The 19103-nt window shown below is 43.2% G+C and overlaps 1 protein-coding gene across 1 annotated transcript in view; it reads right to left on the bottom strand.

Moving 5' to 3' along the window:
• The window catches only part of LOC120797733 (F-box/WD repeat-containing protein 7-like), a 35783-nt gene extending 17968 nt beyond the window's left edge, over positions 1-17815 (bottom strand). Inside the window, exons 1-2 of the mRNA XM_040141579.1 lie at positions 17526-17815; positions 14870-15465 (exon numbers count right to left, since the gene is read on the bottom strand). Of these exons, the coding sequence (XP_039997513.1) occupies positions 14870-15418 (549 nt within the window). The 5' untranslated portion in view covers positions 15419-15465; positions 17526-17815. The remainder of the gene's footprint in view (positions 1-14869; positions 15466-17525) is intronic.
• Positions 17816-19103: the final 1288 nt, after the last annotated feature.

The following is a 19103-nucleotide window of genomic DNA, read 5'->3' on the forward strand; positions in this document are numbered from 1 at the left end:
ACATCACTGAAATTTCTGAACTGCAGCTTCTTGTTACCTATCAGGGACAAGCTAATATTACGTCTGATGTTTAGACTCTTATCCATCATGAGTCCCAGATTCATCCTGCGGCAGGACAACGAGCCCCAAACAGTCATCCTCAGTAATGTACATAGTTAAAGTAACAAACTATTCCAGCGGGATCTCTGTTTGAAAGAGGCTATACCTGCGCACACACCATACACACACTCAGAAACGCACGCAGACGCCCAGCCAGGGGTTGATGGGGGTCGCAGCTTTCTCACAGCTGACTGACCTAAAGGTCGTCACGCTGAAACTCCTACAGGGCCGGCAGACAGTGTTAGGATGAGCAGGGGGGCGGGGGATAATTGGGAGGTCAAACCTTCACCCGCGGCCCGGAGAGACGCTACATACAAACACCTCCGATCTCCCTCACCTGTTCGGCCTCATCCTCTTGTTTTCGTCTCTGTCCTTCTCTACCTCTCCTTTCTATCCGGATCTCTCTTCCGTCTTTACCTGGAGGCCTCACCCGCCACAAAACGCAGTCTGTTCTTTTCTTTTCTTTCCCCGAGCCTCCTCACCTTATTTCAATTACAAATCTACTCTTTAAAAAAAAAGAGCCCAGAGCTATTTTTTCCCCTCACTTCATGTTCACGTGGGCGTATGAAGAACGCTGCAATGTAAACTTAGTGTCCAGAAAAATAGAAACACCTGTAGGGTCTGATGTAACCTAATGCAATAGCCCCGCAGCCAATCGTTCTGTTTCTATTTTGAAGTTTGTAATGTTGAGTGTCTGCTGACACTCAGTGATGAGAGGCGCCTGTGTTGTACTGGATTGTATCATTACTGACAGGTGTTTTTAATATGTTGTTCCCAAAACCCCTAGGAAGGAAATACTGCATGGTATCAAGCTAAGTTGAATCTTATTCTCTGCTTGTATATACAGTTAGCTACGTAAGTATTTGAAGCGTAATTTTGCCTCTGTACAACCACCACGACGGATTTGTAAGGAACCGATCAAGAGATGCGATTGAAGTGTGGACTTTCAGCTTTAACTCAAGAGGTTTAACAAAAAATATCGCATTAACCGTTTAGGGATTTCAGCCATTTTTATACGTAGTCCCTCATGTTCAGAGGCTCAAAAGTAACTGGACAGCTGACTGACAATTTTATGCCCAGCTGTGGCCCGTTCCCTCCTTATTTCATGACACATTAATCAGATAAAAAGGTCTGGAATCGATTCCGAATGTTGAACTTGCATTTGATAGATCTCATGGGAACTCTCAATACGCGGTCCAAAGGGGTGTTAACGCAAATGAGGGAGGCCGTCACTAGGCCGAAAAAACAAACCTATCAGACAGAGCAGAGACTTTAGGAGCGGCCAGATCAACAATCTGGCGCATTCTTAACATGAAGGAACGCACTGGTGCGCTCAGCAACAATAAGAGACCAGGAAGACCACGGAAGAAAATTTAAGCGGATGATTGCCAAATTCTTTCCTAGGTGATGAAAAACCCCTTCAGAACATCTGGCCAGGTCAAGAAGACTCTGGAGGAGGCAGGTGGAACACTGTCAAAGTCCACAATCAGGAGACACCTTCGTGAATGTAAAGACAGAGGGTTTGACACAAGGTGAAAACCACTGGTAACACTCAAGAACAGAAAGGCCAGACTGGACTTTGCCAGAAAACATCTAAAAAAAAAAAAGAAAGCCTGCAAAGTTCTGGATCAAAATTCTTTGGACAGATGAAACCAAGATGAACTCGTACCAGAGAGATGAGATGAGAAGAGTATGGAGAAGGAAAGGAACGGCTCGTGACACAAAGCCACCACATCATCCGTCAAACATGGTGGAGGCAGTGTTACGGCACGGGCCATGTATGGCTGCCAGTGGAACTGGGTCACTGGTGTATATTGATGATGTGACTGCAGGTAGAAGTAGCAGGATGAATTCACAGGTGTACAGTTCTGTACCCTCTGCTGAGATTCAGCCAAACGCTGCAACACTGACAGGACGGCGCTTCGCAGTACAAGATGGTTAACGACCCAAAACAAACTGGGAAAGCAACACAAGAGCTTCTCGAGGCAAAGGAATGGAATATTCTTCGACGGTCGAGTCAGTCACCCGACCTCAACCCGACTGAGCATGTTTTTCACTCCCTGAAGACAAAACTGAGGGCGGCTGCAGTTCAGGCCTGGCAAAGCATCTCGAGGGAAGAAACTCGGCATCTGGCGATGTCAATGGGTTCCAGACTTCAGGCAGTCGTTGACTGCAGAGGATTTTCCTCCAAGTATTGAAAATAATCCATATATTTCTAATTATGTTGGCTTGTGCACTTACTTTTCAGCCTGAAAATGAGGGCCTTTGTATAAGAATGGCTGTAATTCCTAAAGAGTTAATGTAATATTTTTTGTTAAACTCCTTAAATTAAAGATGAAAGTCTACACTTCAATCACATCTTGATGGCTTCCTTTCAAATCCATTGTGGTGGTGTACAGAGGCAAAATTATGAAAATTGTGTCACTTTCCATGTACCTAACTGTATAAACAGATATTAGTCATTTTTTTGTTTGTTTTCTTGCTTACAGTCCAAGAGTAACACACATGATGTGGAAAAAAATACACATGAACGGGGGTGTTTTGGTTGCAAACACAAACCGCTTCATGGTTCAGCTTGTGGACTTGAGTATGCGCTGTGCAGTTGGGTTTGGAAAAGGCGTTCATATATTCCCAGGACTTAAAGCGAAGTGCTCCCAGGTGGCGGACTAAACTGCCCGTGTCAAAGTGCCGTGAACTAAAAAATTAAAACTAAGAAAAATCAACAATCATGTACTTACACGCACGCGCGCACTCACACACTATGGTTAACAGTGTGTTATCTTTATCTGTTTGAACCCCAGGATCAGGATCATCAGGGCCCTCATGACCTTTGAACTCCTGGCCCTGGTAATCTGTAAATCTCTCTCTGCATGTCATCAGATCAGTCACTGCCATAACTCCCCAGGCTCCTCTCATCACTCCTTCACCTTCCTTCCTTCCTCTCTCTCAGCCTCATCCTTCCTTCCTTCCTTAAAACCTTTCTTCCTCCTCTCCTTTTCTGTTTCCAATTTCCTCCATGCTCCCCTCTTCATCCTCGTGTTGCAACACTTTCTTCATCCATCACTTCTTTCTTTTGAGTCTGGTACTGATTCGCACCTCTTTATTCTCCTCCATCCATCCATCTCAGTCTTAAAGTTGTCATAAATCTGAATTCAACATCTCCCTCTTTCTGTCTCCAATTTTCATCTTTTTCTTCCCTCTACTCCTCCGTTTTTTCCTCATAATTCATTTTAAACATGCTGTATTTCGTAAAACAGATTAATCTGGATGTTAAAAAACATTTAAATTAAGATGCCAAACTACATACAAAAATAAACATATTTTAGAAAAATCAAATCTGAAGTCAGTGTTTAAATAACATTATTTTTCAATCTAATTATCAAAGGTTAAAGGATAAGGCTGGTGTTATTCCATATCTTTCTATGAAACGTACCCAGATGTCTGTTTATTAACTATTTTCACTTACTTACTAAATAAATTACTAGTTTTATTCCTAAAAACTTAAATCGAGCAGGTACTAAATGGCTGCAGCAACAAACACTTTCTACATTTTCCATTTTCCCTTATAATTAGTACCAAATTGCATATGGATTTCTTGGACTATCTTAGTAATTTACAGCCAAACACCAGCTATTTTGTTTTTTTAGGAAATTATGAGGGAAGTTTCCAGGAAATTAGCTAAAAAAAATAAGGGACCTGTTAAATAAAGTGTTACCAAGATATATACTACAACCAGAGTTATGCTTTAATTATATCATTATATCGCAATAAGATGGTTTTTTGCTTAAAAACGCTGCCTTAATAATCTTATCTCAAGAAAACTAAAGATCTAAAAATTATTGTCAAGATAATTAACCTGTTAGCCCGAGAAAATTGGACAACGAGAAAGTTACAAAACGATCTAAAAAAGAAATATTTCAACCACTGTTATAATTTTACACATATTTGGTGAGATTAAGATTAAAAGAGTCTCTCTTTCTCTCTGGTCCATTGTTTTGTTTCCTCCTCACTTGCACTTAAAAAATTGTGGTTATAATACAAAACCTCCATCTCTTTTTCATCTGTTTTTGTCTCCACCCTGTTTAACGTTTAAAACCCACCCTCCCTCTCTCTCTCTCTCTCTCTCCGGTATGCAGACCCACCGAGTCGCTCCCTCTGATGGTCTTGTAAAACCTGAAACTTGTGTGTGTGTTATTCATTAAAACAGCTGACTGTTTCCCACACTTGAGGACTCTGTACGTTTGTGTGTGTGTGTGTATGTATTAGTCATATCAGAGAGTAATATCTTACAGTGTGTGTTGACAAAACCTCTTCTGTATGTATGGGAAAACATCCGTTCGTGTGTGTGTTCTTTCCTCTGAGCTAACTACTGTCAGACACTGGAAACAGAGAAAACCACTTCAAAGACACGCACACACACTTCAAAGACTGAGGCAGATGTTGCCTCAGAGTGTGTGTGTGTGTGTGTGAGTGGGTGAGCTAGCTGGATTAGCCCACAAGTGTGTGAAGAATCAATAGAGAGAGAGAGAGCGCAGATCAGAGAAATGTGTGAAAGATTGATTTTGAGCAGATGACTGTATATCTACCGGGCAGAGTACAGTAGACACTGACTCTCACTCTCAGTTACAGCGAGTTCACGTTCAGCATCAATACAACATTCCAAACAACCAATTGCAAGAACTTAAGGGGTCAGAGGTCAACGGCTCAGACAAAGCCCAAAAAGTTCACTTAGCTCTTTAAAAATCGAACTGAAAGTTGAACTCTCTTCCCTTTTCGTGAAAGGAAATATAAACTTTAGTGATACTGCAGCTACGGTGTATATTTGCACTGTTTCCAAAAAGAGGATAAAACCATTTTTGGACATATTTACAGACGCAGTGTCTGGGTTTAAGGCCCGTGAGGACGTGTTTGCCGTGGCAGCAGCTGACTGGCAACGAGTCCTCAGACAGAGACGGTGGGCAGAGCAGATACTGTGGCTGTCAGGCTAACAAGCTACGCTAAGGATCTAAACACGCTGCTGTGTTTCCTGTGGGACAGATTACAGAGGTGCAATGCAGCAAACAACAGGTGTTTTATAAAGCAAATAAACTCTATGGCAGCAGAGTGGAGCGTGTGTGTGCGTCTGTGTGTGTGTATTCATCAATTATGGATGCAGGGAGTGTTGCAGGGATGTAAGGGACTTATTGCTCATGTATATTTTAATGAGTAGCTGTGTGTGTGTGTGTGTGTGTGTGTGTGTGTGTGTGTCTAAGCTGCAATCGTTAACAAGGGAGAAATCGAGTGTTGGCAATCAGGACAGAGGAAAGGAACGAGACCAGCTCACGTATCTGATTAGGTGGAACCTAGTAACAGATCCTTAACCCTTTTGACACGAAACCGGTCTGAACCGAAACCGTCAGATTAATGTAAAGACCACAGCAGCACAAGGTCAAATACACGGGCAGAAATGAAACGCACGTGTTAAGATCACCAAGGGCGTAATTTTTCAAAATCCCGTTTTGTTCCTCATAACTTTTAAATTTTCAGGTTGATTTTCAGACTAAAACTTCTCAGAACATCGTCCATTTCCTGTCCGACCACCACAGTCCAGAGGAGAGAAGATCTGAGATGATAAAAGTGGTGATATTTTCATCCGAGTCTGCTCCAGTTATTACTGTGCACCTTAAGCCACGAGCTTAACAAGCTCCACCAAGTGTTGCGGCCAATCCTCTGGCTAATTGTTTTGACCCGGGTTTCGCCTCTCAGGCTGCAGACATTCTGCCCTACCTCATTGGTGAAGGTTGTTGGGGCTCTACAAAGCCTGAAGGGAATACCTGAAGACACTGCTCAGGGCAGATAAAACATTTTTTTTTTGGCTAATATTGCAGTTAATATTCTCCTGAAGTGACACCAGAATTAAAAGCACAGGGTTCTCCGCAGTAAAGAAGCAAATACAACATCACATAACAGAAGGTATCGGAGGCGAATATGATTTTCAGTTGGGTAGGTACACAAGTACACTGCTTCTCACACACTTATTTTACTTGATTGTGCTCCCCATTTCTGAATTTCTGAGGTTCCTATGCTCACAGAAAATGTTATAGACTAAACCGTTAATTGATTCATCGAGAAAATTACCCGCTAACTGATCGATAATGAAAATAAACCTTAGCTGCAGGCCTACGCTGTACACTCTTTCATCACGCTATCAAACTTTTCAGCTCACACACTAATGTAAGAGTCAGTCGAGTCTGAAAGACAAAAAGTAAATGAAGGGGGAGAAAAGGAAGGAGGGATGAGGAAGGAGTGGAGGAAATACTACATGTGAGGATAAAGACGGGAACTCAGAGAAGGAAAAAAGAAAAAAACAGGGCGGGGGGAGCGCGAGAACGACATGGAGACTGAAGGTTTTAGCGGCATTCTTCAAGTGTCGCCTTACACACTGTAAAACACAACATGCACGTGTGTGTGTGAGAGAGAGAGAGAGAGAGAGGACAGGACAGGACACAATGAGGAACAGGTGCTGTGCTGTCCTGTCTCCTCTCTCTCACACACACAGACACACACACACACACACACGGGTCTGTAGGTCAGTTGAACAGAGCCGGCCGCTGACGCTCCCCGCGCCCACCAATCGGAACGTACCGCCGGTCCGGTTGCCGTGGCGACGGTGCAGACAGTGCAGAAGACGGAGTGATAAAGACGAGAGAAAGACGAGGTTGATTTGTACCTCAGCTGCGTGAAGTTTGAGCAGACCTGGTCTTTATTCAGCCGCCCTCGGTGCCTGGTGACCGCAAGCCGGTTTTTTAAGCACGTTTTCAATTTCTACATTGATACAAACGTGAACGGAAATGCTAGACATCCTGGGAGACGCCGACATTTTACCAACAAGAGATTTCATTTGGCCTGAGATGTGAAAGTCTGTGTATCAGCTGGGAGAAGATGTGATAAAGTAGCCTGGCAACCATGTGATTAATTTATTCTGTGATTCAAACGGGTCAGGTGTTGTCCCCATGGACAACGGTTTCCCGGATGTAGCCATGTTTTTTAGAAATACTGGGATCAGGAGTCAAAGCCTCCCCATACACCAAGAAGAAAGCTTCTAAAATATTTTCATTATTTGAAATTTTCATGTTTTATCGACTGAATCAACAGTTCAGCTACGTTTTCTGTCAGTTTTATTTAAACTGAGTAGTTCTGTCGAGGAAACTCCTCCGGAAATAAGCCAACAAAACTCTAATTAAACCAATTAAACTGTTTTAGAACTTTTAAAGTGCATAAATCCAGTTTGAAGAATAAACAGGGCGTAGCCCAAACATCCCTGACCTTTTAATCCGGCCCAGGACCTGTGGACCCGCTGTATGTCATCCCCTCCCCTTCACCATGATTCCTATCACTACTGTGAGCTGTCGAATAAAAGCCCAAAAAGGGATTTTTTAAAAAAGTTAAAAGGACAGAAAAGGCAACTGCCAAAAAGCTGACATGAAGTGAAGGGAACAGAAGAGCCAGTTCCATGATTTAGAAGTTTTACTGAAGAGGAACGGGCTCGGTTAAATAAAGTATATAAGGTCACGGTCACTTCAAATTTAAGCAAAACTTAGATGGAACTGTAACTGGTAAAGATACGAGGGAGAATCAAGAAAAACTGAAGGGTGAAGCTGAATCATTCTTCTCCGTCAAGGTTTTATGGTTAAACTGTGGATGTGAAAGAATTTAATTACATTTGAGAAACCAGACTGAACTCGCCGCAAAAGAGACTGCACTGTAACCGGGAGGTCGTGTGTTCAAACCTCCGTCCTGCTGACGAGCAGAAGACTCCAGGAATGCTGCCGCAGCTCGAGGTATTTGTGTGTGTGTGTGTGTGTGTGTGTGTGTGTGTAGAGTGCGCTGACTCGGCGAGATCGCCGTGGTGGATCTAACTGGCTGGAATGCTGCCCGGCGCTGGAATGTGACCTTGTGCGTGCACACACACAAAGAGCATGAGGGTGTGTTAAGGTGTGTGAAAGAGTGAAATAGAGAGAGAGAGAGAGAGAAATGGGGACCGTTAAGACCTATTTTCTTCTTCCGCAATATCCTGTAGTTCAGACTACACGATATTTTTGTCTCAAAAATTCGTCATAGTTTCAGATTAGGCGATTATAGAGTCATAAATTCTTGCCATGGCCGCAGGGAACAAAAATATAAAGGAACAGCCGTGTCCGAAGCGATGATACTGGCTGTCTTGTGTTTGCCTCAAAGCCTTGAAAAAAAAAGAAACGTCAAAAGGGCAGGGCTGTTGTCGCCATAGCTCCAAGATTCCCTCCCTCTGTTGAACAGTTCCACCAAGCGGCGCCAGCAACACCATTTCTCTTTCACTTCGCCGCAAGAGTGCGTGGAAGAGTGCTCCGTGCTCCTATTGGTCAGCGTCACGGAGCTGGTCGCGGGGAGGCAAAAAAGAACTCTGACACGCGAGTCTTGTTTGTCGGGACGTCGCGAGGCGTCCCAGGCGCTGCGTTTGGTTGTCTTCCACTACGATACACTACACGGCACAAAACGATCTATTGTGGCAGCTGATGTCCATTTTACGTCCGTCCCGTCGGACTGTTGTAGTCAGAACCCAACAATACTCTGAGTGATGGGAAGTCCTACATGAAGACACTATCTGTCGGGGCTAGAACCGCCGGTTTTCCGTAGATGTGTTTTTTCATCCATGCTACCCCTATCGACTTGAAGTTGGCGGTGAATTTAACAGGAGGCCTTTCTCAGTACAGATGACGGGAAGACTCGTGTACTTGGGACTTTGAAGTTGCCAAGGCCAGTTTGGGAGTCCAAATGCCACCAGCTTAGCTCGACCGTGATGATCAGGCTTCAGCATAGCTGTACCTCACTGTACTGTGACTAATCTAAACTCAAAAAAGGTCCGCCCGCAGAGTTCTTCTGGAAGAAAGAAGATGCAGCTGTTACCCAGACTGTGACGCATGCTAGACGCAAGTCCACACTGCCTCTGCTCGTTTTCATTCATATACGTCTTCTGATTTTTATTGCAATGCGGTGAGATCCGTGCCGAACTGAAAGTCCACAGAGGCAGCGCTGTTGTGTTGCCCAACAAGCACACGAACCTTAACTTTACCTTCGACACAAACTAATGTGGCGGCAAATATCAGACGTAACCTGATACCAAAGTTTACCTTCCAAAAGGAATCCTATCACACGTCGAAGCGCTACAGAGACATCAGAGCCAGCGGTAAACTGCCAAAGGGAAGGCCGAGATAAGACGGTTGACGACGGACACTGGACGGCCGGTCGTTTCGGGAGCCGCTATCTGATCATTTCTGGTAAATTTCAAGACGGGGATTATTCCGATAAATCGACCACATGTGAGAAAATCTAAATGGTCACTTTTTTCGTCTGCAGAAATATCAGAACTTAATAAAGTGACATCGTAGCAGTCGTCCAAAGACGAATATTATACCAGCCTCGGCTCTGGATCAAAATCCCCGCCATCACCGTTAGTGGGAGAGAAACACATTTCGGGATACTGGGCCACCGCGAATCCACAGGGAGAGCCCCCATAGTGTCCTCAATAAAACAGGCAGGGCAAGGACACTGTTAACAGTACTCGGCTAGATGTGGACTTCGATCTGGAACAGATATTTAAGTCTGGACCACATTAGTGGACCAACCAGCCGACACCACCGTCCACAGAGCCACACTGCTGAACCGCCAAAAACACACATTCCCACCCGGTAATTGTTTTCCACTGTGCTGGAGCTGTTTCTTTTGTAATAGATGTGTATGGCGTGTCACAGGACCTGCAAATCAGACTGTGACCGCAACGCAAAAAAATGGACTCAGCCTGCTCCCCCATGTGGACTCAGTACATGAGGTCCTCTGACAGGAAATGAACCATGTTCGGGTTCATCCTTCTTCCTTAAAAACACTAAAACCTAAAAACACCGGACGAAGAAAACACCTCATTTAGGACATAGCGAGAGAAACTGGTGTGTGTTCACATACCAGACGTGCCACTACAGATCTAATGTGCCTGTGTTCACACCAGTCATCTGACCCTAGCATGATCAGTGTGTGTGTGTGTGTGTGTGTGTGTGTGTGTGTTGAGAGAGACTGTGTAACATCTGAGTGAATTATCAAACAGATTGACTTTGTTGACACACACACACACACACACGGCAAACTAGTTTCAAACAAAGATAAAACCTCTAAACTGAGTATTAAAGTGTATTAATATAATTCCTGTGTGTGTGTGTGTGTGTGTGTGTAATCTCTTATTTGTGTAGCCATCTAGAAAAAAAAAAAATGCTCTTAGAGTGCAGAGCATGTCTCACCAGATTAGTGCCCTAGTTTTTCCGTCTGTCTGCTTCACACACGCAGACACACACACACACACACACACACACACACACACACACACACACACACACACACACACACAGTGGGATAAATCAATCAGTCGTCCGTCACCAAATCTGATCTTCAGAAATCGGCTTCAATGTGCTTTGAATTTAACAAAACCACAGCACTGCCTCTGGTGGTCACAGGGAGAAGTACAGAACTGGACATGAATTAATCATCAAGCATCCCATCATGTTGACTGGTTTGATACCAGTATGACTGTGTGTGTGTGTGTGTGTGTGTGTGTGTGTGTGTGTGTGTGTGTGTGTGTGTGTGTGTGTGTGTGTGTTTTAAGACAACAGTTCCCATAGGAACAGACTTCATATCCCATGATCCCGATGGACCTACGAGTTGTGTGAGGAATCTGAGGAATGTTCACTGCTGCACATTCCTACACACACCTCCTGTCTCTCGGTATGTGTGTGTGTGCGCGAGTTAGAAAGTGTGTGTTATCAGGGATGATGGAAAGTGTGGCTGCAACTAGCAATAATTTTCACTGTCGATTAATCTGCTGATTTGTTTTTTGATTACTCGATGAATCTTCTGGTCTAAAATACTTAAGATATTCCCATCGCGGTTTCTCAGAGCCCAAGGTGAGGCCTTCAAATACTTTGTTTTGTCTGACCAACGGTCAAATATATTCCGTTTATGATACAAGAAAGGCAGCGAGGAAGATGCTAAATACTCAGATTACATTAATTGGAACTGGAGAATCCAGAGATTTATCAGTTATCAAAAAATTTGCTAAATAATTTTCTGCCAGTCGACTAAATCAGCTAATTGTTTCATCTCCAACCGAAACCAAGCCGCTGTGTAGTTTTAAAAAACAGGTGATATCTTGACAGTTGAGCCCTTTGTATGCATGTATGGTCAAGATATACACTGAACTGAGTTTAGTAAATTAAGTTATTAAAGCGTTTTTCTTACTCTGCTGGCGTGGCTAGATTACCAGCTAGTTATCTGACAGACATCCGTGTGTGAGGGTAGGCACAGCAAACTCTACGGGTGCGCCACAGGGATCCATCCTGGGTCCTGGTTTGTTCGACATCCAGAAACAAAACTCGTGCTTGAGAAACAAAACTCCTGCTTTTCTCCAGGTCCAATTATAATGTTTACAATAACTCACACATCTCAACTCAGACAGGGATCAATATTAAGAAGGTTACAGGGTACAATGATCTAGGCAACTGGCTCGATGTGAAATTCATTTTTAAAAGTCGTATTAAAAAAAAAGAAAAAAAAAAAGAGCCTGTTGATAAACTGCGATCGAAGCTTGGCCTGTTGTACAGGAGTAGAAACTGGCCTCCCTCTGAGCAGAAGCAGTCCTCCTCTCAGTTCTGTACTGCAGATGTTATTTATCAAAAGCCCTGAGACTCCGTTCACCGCTCTGCTCTCAAGGTTCATTACTGGAGATAATTACACACCTACCTTGGAACACTATATGAAAAACTTCAGTTGGCCCGGCCTGTCTGAGAGGCCTGATCATCTGATCCCTTTATATAAGTTTTATATATTCTGTTTAATATGCACATTCATAGCTTCTTCTGCCTGCTCCACCTCAGCCCTGTTCACCATCTTATTTAGTTTTATTCTTTTTCCTTATATCCTTTATCCTTGAAAGGTGTCCCACATTTTATTTTACAGCTCCTCTTGTTATGCATCGCCATTATTTGTATATTCTCCTTTAAATGTTCAATTCTTAAATCTTCTAATGTTTCTGAAGTTTAAAAGCTACGCTGCTTCTCTCACCGTAGCCCCGGGAAACGCGATTTCATGTCATCATATGTAGCATCGCACCGTAAAAAAGTGTAAATGTAACTTTGGTGATGCGACAGTAAAAGTCCTCGTATCCTTCTGCCCTATTTATTTAAGTCGACGTTGGTAAATTGCCATCTTACTTCTCCTCTCTGGTGCTCTGCCGTTCTGGCCCACACTTTACCCCAGTTTATTGGCTGCTGCTCAACGAGCCCAGATCTAGAACTGATCTTGGAAAAACTGCCCTTTATAATCTGCAGTGTCTCCTAAAAATCAATACTCTAATAGCCTCTCTTTATCTTCACGACCATTCTCAATAATGGTTCTCTGCCTGTCTGCTGACTTTCATTAAGCCTGTGTCTTGTTTTGCTTGTTCAGCTCGATGGTTTACTTTTTCATTAACTAATTTGTGTTACTGTAAGAATATTATTCATTGTTAATATTTTAATTCAAAAAAAAGTATTTAAGTGTTAATTGCATTTCTTTGTAAATTAAAAAAATATTATTAAAGGATTGAAAATACTATATAGTTTGAGTTATAAATGACAAATTACTGTATTATATTAGAGTAGTTCCATTATTAAGATTAAAAAGTGAAAGACACACACACACACACTTTCTCTCACGGTCACATACTCAACCTCCCACACACAGCAGTTGGTGTTAGGTTTGTTTGTAAAGACGACAAAACAGGAGACACAATGGCACCTGAATGCCCCACACACACACACACATGCACGCACGCACACACACACGCACGCACACACACACGCGCACACACACACACACACACACACACACACACACACACACACACACACACACACACACACACACACACAGACAGACGCTGGTGCCGGCGGCTTGTACCTGAACCCCCACAGGCCGACAGAACACACAGGTCATTACTGGGCCAGGCGTCCCGTTTGTTTGTTTGTGCCTGGTTGGTGTGTAAATGCCTTCAGTGTCATTCACAGTGAGGAGACAGAGAGTGCACGGTCGCCACCTGCTGGCTGCATTCACACACACCTCACATAAATAATTCTCGTTTGTGGGCAGAGAAGCAGGAATGAGGACAAACTCTCGGCTCAGAGTTCGACCTCAAGTCACGATCAGTTCAGCAGTGATCTTCCACCAGTCTCCCGCTCTCACTACATAATAATACTATAATACTACTAGGTTGTTCTCATTGTGCTTTTATATTCAAGAGCATTTTATTAGGAACACCTGTACACCCGCTTCAGAGAGGGGGGAAAAAAAATGTGATCTCAGTCACACAACACGTCCAACCTTGAGGTGGATGGTCTACAACAGCAGGAGACCACGTCGGGTTCCAGTCCTGTCGGCCAAGAACAGAAACCTGAGGCTGCAGAGGGCGCAGGCTCACCAAAACTGGACTGTTGAAGGCTGGAAAGACGGAGCCTGGTCTGATGAATCTGGATTTCTGCTGAGGCAGGCAGATGGTAGGCCTTGTGTCAACAGTCCAGCCTGGTGGTGGTGTAACGGTGTGGGGAAGGTTTTTCTTGGCACACTTTGGGCCTTAATACCAACCAATCATGGTTTGAATACCACAGTGTAACTGAGTATTGTTGCTGAGCATGTGCCTCCCTTTATGGCCACAGTTTATCATCATCTAATGGCTACTTCCTGCAGGATAATGCTCCATGTCACAAAGCAAAAGTCTTCTCAAACTGGTTTCATGAGCATGATAATGAGTTCAGTGGACTTCAGTGGCCTCCCCGGTCACCAGACCTGGATCCAGTAGAACACCTTTGGGATGCGGTAGAACAGGAGACTGGCAGCACGAATGTGCAGCTGACAAATCTGCAGAAACATTGTGATGCAATCAGGTCAACATGGACCAGAATCTCAGAGGAAGGTTTCCAACATCTTGTGGAATCCAGGCCACGAAGAGCTGAAGCTGTTTTAAGAGCAAAGGGAGGAACCACCCAGTATTAGTAAGGTGTTCCTAATAAAGTGCTCACTGAGTGTATATTAGATTTTGGTTCATTTCACATGTTAATTATTCCTGGAGATTTAAAGATTTCACAAAAAGAAAATAAACGTCTCTAAAGCTGCTCTTGCAGGGAAACATCTGCATCACTGGATCCGCTGTAAGGACTTTTTAAAAGAATGTGCAACATGGCCGCTGCTTCTCTCATCAATGAGGTGATCAGTCGCTCCTAAAAGGGACTTTTACACTCGGCCGCGAGTCGGAGGAAATCACTTGATAGAGGCGTCGTATTGCTCGCACTCGGCCAACAACTGCTTCACTCTAGTCCTCTGCTGCTGTGTGTGTGTGTGTGTAACTGTTTTCAGTGCTTACACTGAGCATCCCTGGCACAAAGCTTCGTTCCCCGATGAAAGCGAAATCCGGCTTCTCTCACTTTCAGGTTGCGGCTGTGTCTTTGCCTCGATGACCTTTATCAAACCAATCGAATCCATTTCTGCTGACTACACTCCACTGAACAAACCTCTATTAAACACGTCTGCTCACTTTCCTTCCCACAATCCTCTGTAACATTCCCAAACAGATGAACGTCGCACTGACGTCGACGTGACGTTGACGACAGACCAGCGGAGGAAAACCCCCAACATTCTCTCTCTCTATAAACCACCAGACCGAGCGGATGAACAGTCTTACCTGGCTCGCCAGGTGCAGCGATGGTGACGTCACCTCTGCGTTCTCCTCTTCCTCCTCCTCCTCTCTTTGATCACTGTTTGCTGCCGTCTCCTCCTCCTCCTCCTCTTCCTCTTTTATGTCCTCCTCCGCCTCCCTTTTCTCCACTTTGTCTCCTCCGGCCTCGGTCCGTGTGATCTGATTGGCCGTTTCCAGGTGGGTGGTGCCGAAAGGCTCGGACGGACAGGACTCGTCCTCGATGGTGACTATGGCGACTCTGACCTCGTCTTCCTCCGCGTCGTCCTCGCCGCCGCCTCCTCCTCCTCTTCCTCGGCGGAGGGGGGAGGAGAGGAAAGGAGAGGAGGTGAAGGAGGAGGAGGCGCAGATCGGAGCGTGTCCACCAATCAGCTCCCTTTGCGCTCTGGCTTTGAAGTCTTTTGCCTTCATCATTTCTATCTCCTCCTCCTCCTCCTCCTCTTCTTCTCTCCTCCTGGATGGAGTTTTTAGTGTTCTGTCCTCCTCTTCCTCCCCTCTCCTTTCTTGACGGCCTCCCTCCATCTTTTCCTCACTCATCTGGTTCTCCTTTCATTCGTCACACAACGGAAGCAGGAAGAAACATCCTGAGAAGACACAAGGGATCGATATCAACGCACGAATCGGAACATTAATGAGAAAACTAACAGTAAAACTACAGCGATCGCAGTTCTGCTCGCTACTGTTATTAAAATAAGGGAAAAACAGACCCGTCACTGCACCACAGGTGTGTAGGATTCACTGTCCCGTGTGTTTATAGAGACAGTGCATTAAATAACAGATCGTAATGAGAAAGTAGATGCTCACAATGACAAACCCACCAACTCCTCAGCGCCTCCACTGGCCTTTTTAGTCTCTTTAAGCTGTTTGTTTTGGTTTTCACAGCACATTTGCTGTTTTGTTGAATTCCCATATTTTCTTATCATAACTTACAGTGAGTTAGATTTTTTATTTACTTGTACTTTTCTGCCTATTTTCTGCTACTTTCTTCTTCTACTCTTCTACATTTAAATCCGCCAGCTGGAGTCGCAGGTTACTTTTCAGACGAAGGTTTTACCTAAAACAAGGTGTGATACGCTGATAAAACAGTACAGCACATTGCTGAAAATCAAACTTGCGGTACTCATACCTATTTGAGTTTCGGTGTAGTTGTGGCCTTTGGTCAACTTTCATATGTCTATGAGAGACATTTCGCCTCCAGCCTTTTCATTTTAAATAACTGCTTGAGGCCCAAACAGGTGAAATCTTATCGAATATTTCACAAATAACAGCAAAAGGTGGAAAAAGACGAGTGCGTCGGGACTTTCCTCTCCCATTATCGCCGCATGACCCCTCAGAATTATCTGGTGACCCGACCCCCGTATATAAAGTAGTTAACACCAGCTCCACCTCCAGCAGCTACAACAGTAAAAGGCCTCAGAAGCATCGACGCGTCGGTGCTAATTACATCTCATAATGTCATTTGTAATATTGTTTCAGTCACACAGATGGAACGAGTATTTTTGCTCTTGACACTTTAAGTACATCCTGCTGATAGTACCCAAGTACTTTTACTTAAGTAACATTTTTCAATGCAGGACTTTTACTTGTAATTGAGTATTTTTATAGGGTGGTATTAGTACTTTCACTTAAGTAAAAGCCCTAAATTCTACTTTCACCACTGCTAAAGGTTAAATCGATGAATTAATGAAAAAAAACTTATTACTGCAGCTATTTGAATAATGCTGAATGAATTGGTTTGTAGTGTCACTGTGAGCGATGGAGGAAAGTACTCAGATCCTTAATTAAAAGTAATAATACAACACTGTAAAAATTCCTCCACGTATTACCGGGAGAAGGTGTACTTCAAGTACTAAAAGTAAAAGTAGTCAATGCAGAGAAATGAGAATTAGGCTGTTTTATATAATGCTGCCACTAACTATTATTTTCTCTATGGATTCATCTGCTGATTATTTTCTTGATGAGTTAATTTACTGTCTGATTTGTAAAACCGTCAGAAGTTTTATTTTGCCCGACCAACAGTTCAAAACTAAAAAATGATTCAGTTTACTGTGATTTAGGACAAAGTGCAGCTGCAATGTGTCAAATCTGAGAAGCTGAAACCATCAAATGTTTGGCACTGAATGAAAGTTTATGCTGATTATTTTTTTGATTATTGACAAATCAACTAATCAATTATGCAAGTAATTCTAAGATGAAATTTTACAAATTTTAAATTTTTTATTATTATTTTTTTTACAATGCATCATATTTCAGAGGTTCTTGTGTGTAAAATCTTAATTTGTGAAGTAACTCTAGGTGTCAGCTAAATGTAGCGGAGTAACTTTTGCAGAAAAACTCAAAGTACTGACACTTCAAATTTTTATTCGAGTAAATGTACTTAGTTACTTTCCCCAGCAGACGACTGTGAGAGCTCGCGCTGTGTCTGTAGCGCTCGTCTGTCGGTTCGTAGTGATCTCACAGTGTTTTACCGGATTAGTGTTAAATGTCCTGTAGTATTTCTACCAATGTCTGTGCTACTGGCGAAGGCTTTGACAGTAGCAGCGGCTGATGTCCCGTAAAGCCCTAAAACGTTTCTAAAATACCAATATCAGGCTTTCATGCCGTTAAAAACAAAGGTAAAAGTGGTAAATTAAACCGGACCGACCTTTAGAAACTCCAACTTTCTCCTCCAGCTCCACCGGACTTTAATTTTTAAACGCCGGGATTTTTCTATTTTTCTTTCTTTTCCTTCTCCTTTATTTGTCTTCACGGGAGCTTCGGTTTTTCAGCTCGAAACCGAACCAACGGGACTTTGCTGAGAACCTCACCCCCCCCGAGATTCATGTTTTTACGTGTTTTCATGACAAACTACAAAAAAACCAAAAACTAAACTTTCTCCGCTTCAGGTTTTTCTCCTCTTGCACATGGAGCTTTGTTTGGCGCGAATTGATGACGTCACGCCTACGTCTTGCCTACGCATTACGTGATTTTCAAGCTAATTTAATTTATTTGTTTTTAATTTTTAGTGATTATTCATAACAGGGTCATGATATGATTTTGAATCATTGGCATTTTATTGTTGTTATAGTATTTGAATATAACGGCATAACTTGTTGTTGGCTACATCAAAGTGACGACTCAAAAATACGAATAAATAAAGAAAACACGGACAAAATGTCAACAACGCTCCGTGGACGACAAACATAGAAATACCAGCACAGATCACATGGTGCTGTATTTTTTTGCATATGAAAGGTTTAGAAACCGTTATTTATGTTTTTTTTAATGGTTAATCCATAATATACTACTGCTTTATAGAGCGGTTAGTCCATTTATATTAATTTATGGGCTGCCAGGTTGTGAAAAATCCTCCTCCAGCACCGCCACACATGTGGTGTAACCCCAAATGTAGTTTTATATGATGCATCAAAATCTCTCGTCCCGCGTTTTAGCAGAGGCTAAAGGTGGAGCCCGGGCCCGAGGGATCCGTGATCATGGGTTATGAACCAACAGGTCCCCGGGCTGCTGTCAAACCGATCGAACTGACTTCAATGTGGGTTTAACTGCGGACTAATTCTGCACCGTGCAGTTGAATGATATGAAAACAAGATAAAAGGTGTGAGGCTGAGCTTTGAGCTAAAACGGCGGTTAAAGTTACTCACGTGCTGTAAATTGGAGTCAGACCAATAAAAGCCTCTGATAAAGCTTTGTAGATCATGTCGTTGATCTACATCTGTCGATGGGAACGGAATTGATTTTTGCAGGTCTTTGCTCTTAAAGATTGGACATATTCAAATGTTGACCTGATGATGATCGGGCCGCCTCATGGCCGCGCTAGAGGAAAGGTCGGAGAACCGCCGAAGTCAGTAGGATTCATCCTCTGTGGGCCATGAATGTCTGTATAACATGTCATGGAATGGAATAGTTGTTGTGATATTTGCCATTCCCTAAAATAAGAATTATAAATATGATTTATAAAAAAAAAAACACAAATTTTGGATGACAGTTGGTATTATCAGATAGAAAAGGACTTGGATCGGTATCAGGAGCAGAAACATCTCCTGAGACCAGCAGCCCCATTCGATAATCCAACCAGGTTCGTGTTTTAAAAAGGGTTTCGACGGCCGTTCTGTGGTTGGATGAACCCACTCAGATCTTAAAGCAGGACAAAAGAAACAGCAGCAGAAGAAATAAAAGACACGCATATAAAAGTATTTGCAGACAGTTTTTGAATGAGCTCTGG

This window comes from Xiphias gladius, chromosome 12, assembly GCF_016859285.1.
Source record: "Xiphias gladius isolate SHS-SW01 ecotype Sanya breed wild chromosome 12, ASM1685928v1, whole genome shotgun sequence".
Lineage (NCBI taxonomy): Eukaryota > Metazoa > Chordata > Actinopteri > Istiophoriformes > Xiphiidae > Xiphias > Xiphias gladius.